Genomic DNA, 11,244 nt, shown 5'->3' on the forward strand with positions numbered 1-11,244 from the left:
TTTATATCAGGGGAAATCTAGAAAAATTCTAAGTGCACTTCAAAAGTTTAATAAAATATGGTATATCCATGCCATAGAATGTTGGTGGCATTAACATGGTGGTGTGTATCTATATTTAATGACATAAGCATGTAACTGATATTTTATTTGAAAAAAGTGAGTCTACAGAACAGCACAAATGGTATAATCCAATTTTTGTTTAAAAATAGATGATGTGCACTTCTGCAGAGTGTATGTGAGTGATGCATGACTGAGACTGGAAGTATGTAGTCTAAATGTTGGCCAAGGTTATTTCTGGGTGGTGCTGCTGGGTGATGTACATTTTTTCTTTATAGTTTTTTTTTTTTTTTTTTTTTTTTTGAGACAGAGTCTCGCTTTGTTGCCCAGGCTTGAGTGAGTGCCATGGCGTCAGCCTAGCTCACAGCAACCTGAAACTCCTGGGCTCGAGCGATCCTCCTGCCTCAGCCTCCCGAGTAGCTGGGACTACAGGCATGCGCCACCATGCCCGGATAATTTTTTATATATATATCAGTTGGCCAATTAATTTCTTTCTATTTATAGTAGAGACGGGGTCTCGCTCTTGCTCAGGCTGGTTTCGAACTCCTGACCTCGAGCAATCTGCCCTCCTCGGCCTCCCAGAGAGCTAGGATTACAGGCGTGAGCCACCGCACCCGGCCTTCTTTATAGTTTTATGTATAGTTTTAATCTTTTACAGTGGGTATGTATTACTTTCATAAACTGTAAAAACCATATTTTTATTTTGAAACTTAATAATATTAATATTAGCTAACACTTGTAGGTTACTTACCAAGTATGAGACACTGTCCTAGATACTTTTGCATACATTGACTATGTTCTCACTTTAATCCTATGTGGTAGATATTGTTATATTATCCCCATTTCACAGATGAGAAACCTGAGGCACAGAAGGGTAAAGTGACTTACCTAATATCACAAGCTGATGGAGCTGGAATTTGAAGCTGGGTGATTCTGCTCCAGCTATGTGCTCTGTACCACTTCTCAGGGCAGTGTGTGACACACAGTGATAAAAAAATTAGTTACATATGCCTGCCCCGATTTGGAGAGAGACATCTGTAGAATGCTGGGGAGTCCTGCCACTGTGTGTGAGCGCTGCCTGGATTTGTGTGGTTAGCTGTCCTTTCATACCTCATGCTTTGGTTTGGGGCTGGCATAGTAACTTGTAAATCCTGGTACTGTTTGTAACAACAGATGGTTTTGTCAGAAAATTGCACTTTTCATATTGCTATTCACTGTTTCCTAGCAACCTATGGCTAAACTACAATTTTTTTTTTTTTTTTTTTTTTTTGAGACAGAGTCTCGCTTTGTTGCCCAGGCTAGAGTGAGTGCCGTGGCGTCAGCCTCGCTCACAGCAACCTCAAACTCCTGGGCTCGAGTGATCCTTCTGCCTCAGCCTCCCGAGTAGCTGGGACTACAGGCATACGCCACCATGCCCGGCTAATTTTTTTATATATATATCAGTTGGCCAATTAATTTATTTCTATTTTATAGTAGAGACGGGGTCTCGCTCTTGCTCAGGCTGGTTTTGAACTCCTGACCTTGAGCAATCCGCCCGCCTCGGCCTCCCAAGAGCTAGGATTACAGGCGTGAGCCACAGCGCCCGGCCTACAATTTTTTTAATTAAAAAAATTAGTGTTCTTACCCCCCTCCAAGTACAGAAGTAATATTACATTATTTTTGGAAAATGGGGGGAAAAAAGCATTTTAATTATGCATAATCCTACTACCCCACTGTCATCATTTTGCTCTTTTTCTTTCCAGTCTTTTTTCATGTTTCTTTCTTGGTTGCAATTTTAGTAGTCAAGTAACTATGCAGTTGTGTATATTTTTTAAGTATTTCATTTTCCTGACTATTAAAATAGTACATGTTCAATATTTGTTAGGGTCTAAAGAAAATAAAATTAGTATTGTTGTGTAATTTGCTTTTCTTCACTTATTGTAAGGGAGCATTCCCTTTTGTCAGGGAACATCTCAAACCTGACTTTTAAATGGCTGCAAAGTCATCATTGGTATGATCAACATAATTTATTTAGTTCACTTCCATTGTTGGTCAAAACTGAGGATGGTGTTTTGTCATCTTGTTTTATGCTTTCTCTTTTATAGTGTGCCACACTAGTTTGAAGGTGTATTTCTGAGATCTTTGTAATACTTCTTCCATTTACCCTGCTTATATTTGCCTCCCCTGAACAAACTTCCCTGAAGTGCTGAATATGGAGAGCAGATGAGAAGAGCATTGGTAGTCTTGGAAATGGTCCTAAAGGAAGTGAAATAAACCTCATTTCCGATTTTGCCAGTTGCTAAGTGTCCCCCTTTTAACAGATTTCCTGGGTAAAGCTGTTAAGCCGCATTTAAAAGATAAGTTACTTTTATGTGCTCACCCCTCTAGGCTCAGGCAAAGCAACGAGCTGGCAGAGCTGGGAGAACAGGCCCAGGGAAGTGTTACAGGCTGTACACGGAGCGTGCCTACCGAGATGAAATGCTGACCACCAACGTGCCAGAAATCCAGAGAACCAACTTAGCCAGCACAGTGCTGTCACTCAAGGTAGAAATCACTGTCTTGTTAGAGTGGGTTGGTGGAACAGTCCAATCCTATGGCCTTAGCAAATGAATCTCAGTTTTATGAACCTTGTTAAATACTTCAGTAAGCTCATGGAGCCAGTCCTTTGAGTGAAATGCAAATGGCTGTGATAACAGCCTCTCACGGTGGGGCTGGGGCTAAGTTGGCATGTCTGCTGTGAACACATTTTTTCTTACCATAATAACCAGCAGGACATTTGTTTGTAAAAGGGTTTAGCTAGGAGCATTTTCTAAAAAGAAATTAGAAAGATATAATCAATGCCAGACTGTGGACAAGCACACTTAACCTCAACCATTTTAATGTTCAGATCCAATTCTGTTCTTTTAGAATGGGAGGAAAGCTCCCTATCTGAAAACTTTTCAAGAGAACTCTCAGTGACATTTCAGACTGGCCCTCGGGGGCTTGGTTTTCATTCTGAATCATTGCTCTTCCTCTCTCAGTCCCCAGTGAGGCCCTTCATTCTCTTTTGGCAGGAGGAGCTGCATGAGTAATTTCCCAGCTGATGGCATTTCCCCTGACACTGATGCTACCCCGGAGCCCTGGCACTTTGCTGGTGCAGAGTGCTCTGTTGTCATTTATTATTCATTCTCTGCCAGAGAGGCTAAACAGAGCTTCAGAAAAAAACCTTCTCCAGTCTCTGGAGAACCAACAGAGAGGTATATGTGGCTCAGGCTTCAGCTCTGAGTCGTGTGACCTTGGGCAAGTTTGTCTACTCTGCCTTCTCTGTTCTCATCTCAAAAAGAGGGCTGTTAATAGTATCTGTTGCAAAGATAATTGAGATGCAGGTAAAGGCGCTTGGCACAGTGCTTAATGATTGCCAACATAATTCTTCGTAGTTATTATTCATACAATAAGCATTTATTGAACATCTGTGTTTATGGTCATGATCACTTTATGAGAAAGAAATAAAAAGCTTAGGTTCTACCACATCACCCTTCATATACACACTTGAATAGTAGTACATCATTCAGTCATTTCTTTTATTCATCAAATTAGCTAGCAAATTTATTGAACACCTACTATGTGCCAGGCATGTTGACTGCACTGTATTGTGGTCTTGTGAACATGGTTCTCACCCACTGTGAACTCTCTGAGAATGCGGGCCATCTCTTAGTCATCTTTATACCCCTCCCACCTAACATGAGATGAGGTTCTTCATAGCTGCATAGTAGAGATGGTGTATGCAAGAGACAGAACAAGGTGGTCTACTATCTTTTTTTTTTTTTTTTTTTTTGAGACAGAGTCTCACTTTGTAGCCCAGGCTAGAGTGAGTGCCATGGCGTCAGCCTAGCTCACAGCAACCTCAAACTCCTGGGCTCAAGCAATCCTTCTGCCTCAGCTTCCCGAGTAGCTGGGACTACAGGCATGCGCCACCATGCCCGGATAATTTTTTTTTTATATATATTCGTTGGCCAATTAATTTCTTTCTATTTATAGTAGAGACGGGGTCTCGCTCTTGCTCAGGCTGGTTTCGAACTCCTGACCTCGAGCAATCTGCCCGCCTCGGCCTCCCAGGGAGCTAGGATTACAGGCGTGAGCCACCGCGCCCGGCCTTCAATGTGGTTTTGATTTGCATTTCCCTAATTACTACTGATGTTGAGCATCTTTTCATGTGCTTCTTGGCCATTTGTATATCTTATTTTATTATTGAGTTGTATATATTGCCATTTTGAGGGAGTGTTTTTTTTTTTAAGTTTCCTGAGAAAGTACATGCTTAATAGTCTGAGTTTTGTGTGGCCCAGCCCTGGAAGTTACTGCTAATCTCACTGGTAGCTTCCTAAATGCAGTTGAAGAAAGAGGAAAGAAAATGATAAATAGCCTCCCTCACCTATTAACACTGGCTAGACTGACCCTGCTGTCACATGCTTTCTTCCCTTCTGTTCTAGGCCATGGGTATCAATGACCTGCTGTCCTTTGATTTCATGGATGCCCCACCAATGGAAACTTTGATCACAGCCATGGAGCAGCTGTACACACTGGGGGCCCTGGATGACGAGGGCCTGCTCACTCGCCTGGGCCGCAGGGTAGGGGACAAACTTAACTCCCTGTGCTTTTGGGATGATTCCCTGGTCAGCCTTTCACATTCTTTGATCTATGCAAAACCAAGCTCTAAGGCTTTGGATAAGCTTTGATTAGAATTCTAGATTTTTTTGTTTTTTAAAACCTGAGTTCCACTATCACCTTAAATGGTTTCTTCTTTATAGAGAAGAGATTCTATTCACAGTTAATGGGCTAGAGTGCCATGGCATCATCACAGCTTACCACAGCCTCAAACTTCTGGGCTCAAGCGATTGTCCTGCTTCAGCCTTGCGAGTAGCTGGCTAAGTTTTTTTATTTTGTTAGAGATGGCGTCTTGCTGTGTTGCTCAGGCTGGTCTCGAACTCCCAGCTTCAAAGATCCTCCCTCCTCAGCCTCCCAAAGTGCACTGATTACAGGCATGAGCCATCACACTGTGCCCCTAGAATATATTTTATAAAAAGCATTTGCAAAATTCCCAACTACCCCAACAGTAGTTATGTATTTAGTCACGTACATTTCATTGGGGTTGATTTGGGAAATGAAAAAACAACAGCATTCTTCTGATAGAGAAGGCATTACACATCATCATGCTATGAGGAAGTGTATGCTGTTACCCACACTGACCAGTGTCGCTCTGGCAAATCCAGATGTGTCTTCCACAAGGAAGCAGTTGTAGTTTTTTTTTCTCCCTCTAGATGGCAGAGTTCCCTCTGGAGCCAATGCTTTGCAAAATGCTCATCATGTCTGTGCATCTGGGCTGCAGTGAGGAAATGCTGACCATCGTTTCCATGCTGTCTGTGCAGAACGTCTTCTACAGGCCCAAGGTAGGGAGTTCAGACCCACGTTCAGATGGGGTACTGTGAAATTGGGTGAAGTCAGCCTGTTGCCCTTCCGGTGTTTGATGCAGACACTCAATAGGGCCATATAGGGCTCCCTAGAACTGCTGGGTATTCAGGTAGTAGCTGTTGAGTGGGAAGTGATCCTTTGTCCTACTGCTTGGCAGGATAAGCAAGCCCTTGCAGATCAGAAGAAGGCCAAGTTTCACCAGACCGAGGGGGACCACCTCACCCTGCTGGCTGTGTATAACTCCTGGAAGAACAACAAGTTCTCCAACCCATGGTGCTATGAGAACTTTATCCAAGCTCGTTCCCTGCGCCGGGCCCAGGACATTCGCAAACAGATGTTAGGCATAATGGACAGGTAAGTGGAATCTGGTGACTTCCCACGTTTGGGTTGAACCCCCTTGAGTATTATGTCTGTGTCCCATGTGTACTGTGAAGCCATAGGCACCTCTTCTCTTGCTCCTCACAGGGCCTTTTTCCTCCAGCTTTTCCATCTCTGTTATATTCTTCCCCCAGCAAGGGTATGGCTGAGAATCACTTCAGAAAGTTATTAAGAGGAAGGTGATTTATTAGTTGTTGAAAATGTTCTTTGTTTAAAAGCCTCTGGAACATTATTAGTTTGGAATTGAATTCTTACGAAGCATCTGGCTCTCAGTGCCTCCATCTTGCCCTCTGTGTAGACCTGCCTCTGCATCACGCTTAGGGCTGGAAGGAAGGTCCTGGTGACTACTCTGGAGACCCCAGGATGGGGGTGTTGGGCACTGCCATTCTGGAAGATAGAACCTCGGAAAGCAGAGTAGACTCACATCTTTGTCCTGTCTTGATAGACACAAGCTGGATGTTGTTTCCTGTGGCAAGTCCACTGTCCGAGTGCAGAAGGCTATCTGCAGTGGGTTCTTCCGTAATGCTGCCAAGAAAGACCCGCAGGAGGGTTACCGGACACTGATCGACCAGCAGGTGGTCTACATCCATCCTTCCAGTGCTCTCTTCAACAGACAGCCGGAATGGTAGGTGGGCAGGTCCTGGGGCTTTCCTGGGCAGACAGAACCTATAAATCTGGCACTTTGCTTGTGTCTTCACCACCCTCAGTACTTCCTATTCTAACACTGCTTATATTTCTAGAGCAGCAGACGCCTATAGTAGGCACAGTATATCAAGCTCTTTTGAGAGGAATAAAATGACAGGGGTGAGAACTAGGAAAGATCTTATCTAGTGAGGTGGTTTAAAAAACTTTATTTAAAGTAGCACTTTAAAAAACTGGACTTAGGGCCGGGCGCTGTGGCTCACGCCTGTAATCCTAGCTCTTGGGAGGCCGAGGCGGGCGGATTGCTCAAGGTCAGGAGTTCAAAACCAGCCTGAGCAAGAGCGAGACCCCGTCTCTACTATAAATAGAAAGAAATTAATTGGCCAACTGATATATATATAAAAAATTAGCCGGGCATGGTGGCGCATGCCTGTAGTCCCAGCTACCCGGGAGGCTGAGGCAGAAGGATCACTCGAGCCCAGGAGTTTGAGGTTGCTGTGAGCTAGGACGCCACGGCACTCACTCTAGCCTGGGCAACAAAGCGAGACTCTGTCTCAAAAAAAAAAAAAAAAAAAAAACTGGACTTAGAACTCTAATCTAATACATCAAACTGATTTAAACCACCACGTTACCACAGTAGAAGGCTTGGAGATGTAGTAGTAGATCCTTGCCTGCTCGGCCTTCCCCATCCCCTTGTGGCAGTGTCTAAGGCTCCTCGTCAGGGCCTTCGAATTCTGTGGAAACCATCTGAAAAACCACCCTCCCATTTTATGGGTCAAGAAACTGAAGTCTAAAGAGGGATGTGATTGGCTGCATGTCACTTAACTAGTTAGCACCAGAGCCAGAACTAGAACACATTTTTCGAGAGAACTTTCTTATGTTAGAGGTCTGCAGGTTCCTCAGCATTGGGTGTGGCTGTCGTAAACAGACTGCGGTCTTTGGAGGGGGTCAGAGGGAAGAGGTGAGAGGGCAAATTGCAAGCTCAGCTGAGGCCCCAGAGACCAGGTTGACTGTGGAGTGGGGCTTGCGACAGAGGCTTGAGTCCTTTCCCTGTCCCTCCTTAGGGTGGTGTACCATGAACTGGTGCTGACCACGAAGGAATACATGCGTGAAGTCACCACCATCGACCCCCGGTGGCTTGTGGAGTTTGCCCCAGCCTTCTTCAAGGTCTCTGACCCAACCAAGCTAAGCAAGCAGAAGAAGCAGCAGCGGCTTGAACCCTTGTACAACCGCTATGAAGAGCCCAATGCCTGGAGAATATCCCGGGCCTTCCGGCGGCGCTGAAAGGCAAGCTCATCCTCTGCCTCCCTGCAGCAGCAGCCTAGGCTTGGACTTGCTGTCATCGATGAAAAGCTCTTCAGCTGTCTTTTGGCCAAATATCTCAACTGGATGTTTTCTAAACTTGACTCATTCCTTCCCTGATTGTAAATTGACCCAGGGATTTAAGCCTGGCTTTGGCCAGAGCCTCCAGCCTCCACCACTTCAAGTCCTGGGACCAGTTGGGAGCTCATAGCTAACACGGAGACACACTGCATCATCTTTAAGAAAGGGGCAACTTGTGCAGCCCTGGGATAGGAAGGGGAGTTTGAGCACCTGGCACAGGGACACACAGTGAGGGCCCTGGTGCCCCCTCTCCAACCCCTGTATTTCAGCTTAACTCCCTGGAAATATTTATTTTCTTAAGGAAACAAAAAGGATGGTTTTCTGTGACTGTTTCTTTTAGCTGAAAGGTTGGGATGTTGGCCTGGGCTCAGTCAGGGTGAGGGAGATTTAGTATCTGTGGCTTTGGTGCACCTGACAGAGAATCCCCTGAATGCCCTGAAACCAGGGCCCAGGGCCTCTTTGGGCTCGGACATGACGCACCACCCAGACCTCCAGCCTCGCCTCACAGCATCTGAGCTAGCCCAGCACCCCGGAGGATCACTGTGTGACTGACCACATCCACTCCACAGAGCGCTTCTGTCTGGGCTCCTAAGTGGTTACAGATGCCACATATTGAATACAGAAGGCTTAGCCCTCGCTGCCTCCCGCCACTCGCACAATGTGCAGTGTGCTCCACTTCCTCTTGAAACATGCTAAGCAATGACACTTGTATTTTATTTTGTTTTTATCCCCTACCCCCAGGTGCTCAATGGGCTTTAACAAAGGAATTTTATGGTCAAGGCCTCCCTCCCCCAACCCCAAGTAGAAAAATAACATAACACCCCTAACGAGCTTGTGCTACCCAGTGAGCCTGTGAGCTTGTGCTACCCAGTGTCTGTGCTCCAGGGCTTGTTCTTAGTGGTTTCTTCCTAGCACTTCCATGGGGAATCGCCACCTCATGGTGGCCCCCTCACAGCTCCCCAGGAGGCTCTTTACCTGGAGGAACATGAGGCAGGTCCTGCCAGGCCAGGTTGCGGAACTTCTGGAAAGCTGGATGTGGATCGCATAGGGAAGCCCCTGGGAGATGGGCACATCCTGCTACTGTGCCACCCCCACTGCCTCCTCCCACCCCCACATTGGTAAGTTCTGAGATTAAGTAGATACTGGAACTGCTATGACAGATGCTAAAAGAGACTATGTGACATTCTTGGATATAGCGGGATGTGGTTTGTTACTGGGTAGCAAATAAACCATAGTAAAGACAAAATTCAGAAAGAATCCAAGGGGGAGGAATATAGGCCAGGGAGCGTGCTGACTGCAGTTCCTGCCCCTTCAGTAAGGGAGTGAGTGTCCCCAGTTCCATTGGAGTGTGGCCTTAGTGAGCCCAGGCTGGTAGTCAAAGTACCAGGACATTGTTGTGTGTTAAACCTGAACGCTTTGTGGGGAGATACAGTGGGGCGACCGACAGGTGAAACCAAAAGGCAACTCCCCAGTCTTATTTCCAGCCTGGGTCTTCTCCATTCAGAACAAATTCCTGGGCATGGCGGCCCAGCCCCTCCCAACTGAGTGCCTGGCACTGACCGTGTTGGCACCCGAGGAGGAAGGTTTGGGATTTAAGCTGAGGTTGAAAAGGTGTTTAACAGGCCAAGGGGGAGGGATGGCAGAGCTGGTGTTCTTTCTGGCTTCAGTGAGGAAAAAGAAGGATCCCAACTCTGTGGGTGTTCCTTGACCATCTCTACCCTGGAGCTGGGGTCACTTGTGTGCTGTGACAACACAGCTGGGGCCAACCTTTTGACTGTCCATCAGGAAAGCAGTGTCTTGGCAAGGGAGCCACGCCTGATCTGAGGGAGAAGGGGGCTCCTCCCCAGATTTGGGAGGGGAGCTCGCCTACTGCTCTCACACAATGGGGCCCTTCTTTCTCTTCCTTGAACCAGTGTTTCTGAGATTGAGTGACAGGATGTGGGTCTCATGCAGAGAGCTGGAATCTTCTTGGCCATTAAAGTATACTGTTCACCCCAACCCAGCAGGAGCCGAGCTCAGGCATTGCCTGCCTGCCCCCGCACGTGTGCTGAGTCTGTGTGTTTGTGCGAGTGGGGAACCGTCCCCCTGGGGTGCTGGTAAGCTCTGCTGCTGAGTCAGGCTGCTTGGGCCAGGTTTGCTTCATCCAGTCTAGAGCATGGTTTGGTTTTGGCTGTCCCTCCTGCAGTCCAAAGAATTTCCTCCCCGTGGTTGCTGTAGCTGTCTCATTGGAGCAGTGCCCCTCCAAGTTTGAGGATTTGAACAAAGAGCTGTTAGGAATGGCTTGTTAATGAACAGTTCAGAGGGCAGAGGCAAACATCTCAGCCTGGGGAAACCCTACCTGGGACACTATTTCTCATCCAACTCCGTTTTTTTCCAAGTGTGCATTCTCAGCCCTCTGAATTTTACACCTTCTTCCCACCATGATAGCCTGGCTTTAATGTGAAATTAAATGGTACATTTTTTAAAACTTGTTTTTTAAAATTGATTTTCTGTTTTTTGTTCTAAATTGTATGTCAGTCCATTGATGGTTTTTGTTTCTAGGGAAAAACAATGTTGCTTTTATTTACAGGTAGTGGCTGAGAGGAAGGGCCGCCGTGGTCTTGGGTCAGCGCTGGGCAGGGGCTGCTGGCAGGGGAGGCTCGGGCATTAACAGAGTCTGGCGGCCCAACCCCAGCACAGCTGCAGCAACAGGAGAGCGCCTGTTTTGACCTGAGTCTGTCTCCCTGGTCTCTTGGGAAGCCGTTTACACAGGGGCTGGCTGTAGAATCTAGAACCACCCATTTTGCCCCTCCTACCTCCTTCCTTAGCTGCCCTCTGTCACATCTACCCAGTCACACTCCCTCCCTAGGTGGCACTTTTTTCAGCCTTGCCTTTTCTAGCACCTCTTAAAAACTCAGCCCCGGGATGCTGGTCTCTCCCAAATTTGGCAAGGAGAATCTATGCTGTTTCCTACTCCCCCAGCTTAATACCTAGTCTCCTCCTTTGGCCAGAACCCAGAGCCTGCTCTAGCCTCTCCCTGTACCTTCTTGCCTGGGTGCCTTTCTCCTTTGGCTCGTTCTCTAGACAAACACTTGTTCCCAACTGCAGCAAAAATAGCAGCCTGGAGCAGGGGTGGGAGGGAGAACACACAGTTGGGTTACACGTGGAGCAGCATGGTCATGGGACTTAGATGCTCTAGGATCACAGGAGCCAAAGACCAAAACTCCGTGTGAGGAAACCCCAGGAGGGAGGGCCTTGCAGCTCAGTAGCCCACCCGCCCCTCATGGGCAGGGAGATCACTGCAGGAACCACCCTGAAGGTGGCCCACGGGTGCTATCCATCATTTCTGAATTCCCACACTAATCCTAGGAGGTAGAAGAG

The 11,244-nt window shown here is 46.9% G+C and overlaps 1 protein-coding gene across 2 annotated transcripts in view; it reads left to right on the forward strand.

The window, feature by feature from the left end:
• DHX8 (DEAH-box helicase 8) overlaps positions 1-10,351 on the forward strand; it is a 33,142-nt gene extending 22,791 nt beyond the window's left edge. The window contains exons 18-23 of one of the 2 annotated variants that reach the window (XM_075994587.1): positions 2,425-2,580; positions 4,503-4,640; positions 5,331-5,459; positions 5,639-5,835; positions 6,305-6,484; positions 10,070-10,351. In XM_075994587.1, the coding sequence (XP_075850702.1) occupies positions 2,425-2,580; positions 4,503-4,640; positions 5,331-5,459; positions 5,639-5,835; positions 6,305-6,484; positions 10,070-10,172 (903 nt within the window). In that variant the 3' untranslated portion in view covers positions 10,173-10,351. Of the gene's footprint in view, positions 1-2,424; positions 2,581-4,502; positions 4,641-5,330; positions 5,460-5,638; positions 5,836-6,304; positions 6,485-7,565; positions 8,196-10,069 lie in introns of those variants that run through there. The other variant, XM_012786651.3, reaches the window with a different exon arrangement.
• The last annotated feature ends 893 nt before the right edge of the window (positions 10,352-11,244 follow it).

Source organism: Microcebus murinus, chromosome 18 (genome assembly GCF_040939455.1).
Source record: "Microcebus murinus isolate Inina chromosome 18, M.murinus_Inina_mat1.0, whole genome shotgun sequence".
In the NCBI taxonomy this organism is placed as follows: domain Eukaryota; kingdom Metazoa; phylum Chordata; class Mammalia; order Primates; family Cheirogaleidae; genus Microcebus; species Microcebus murinus.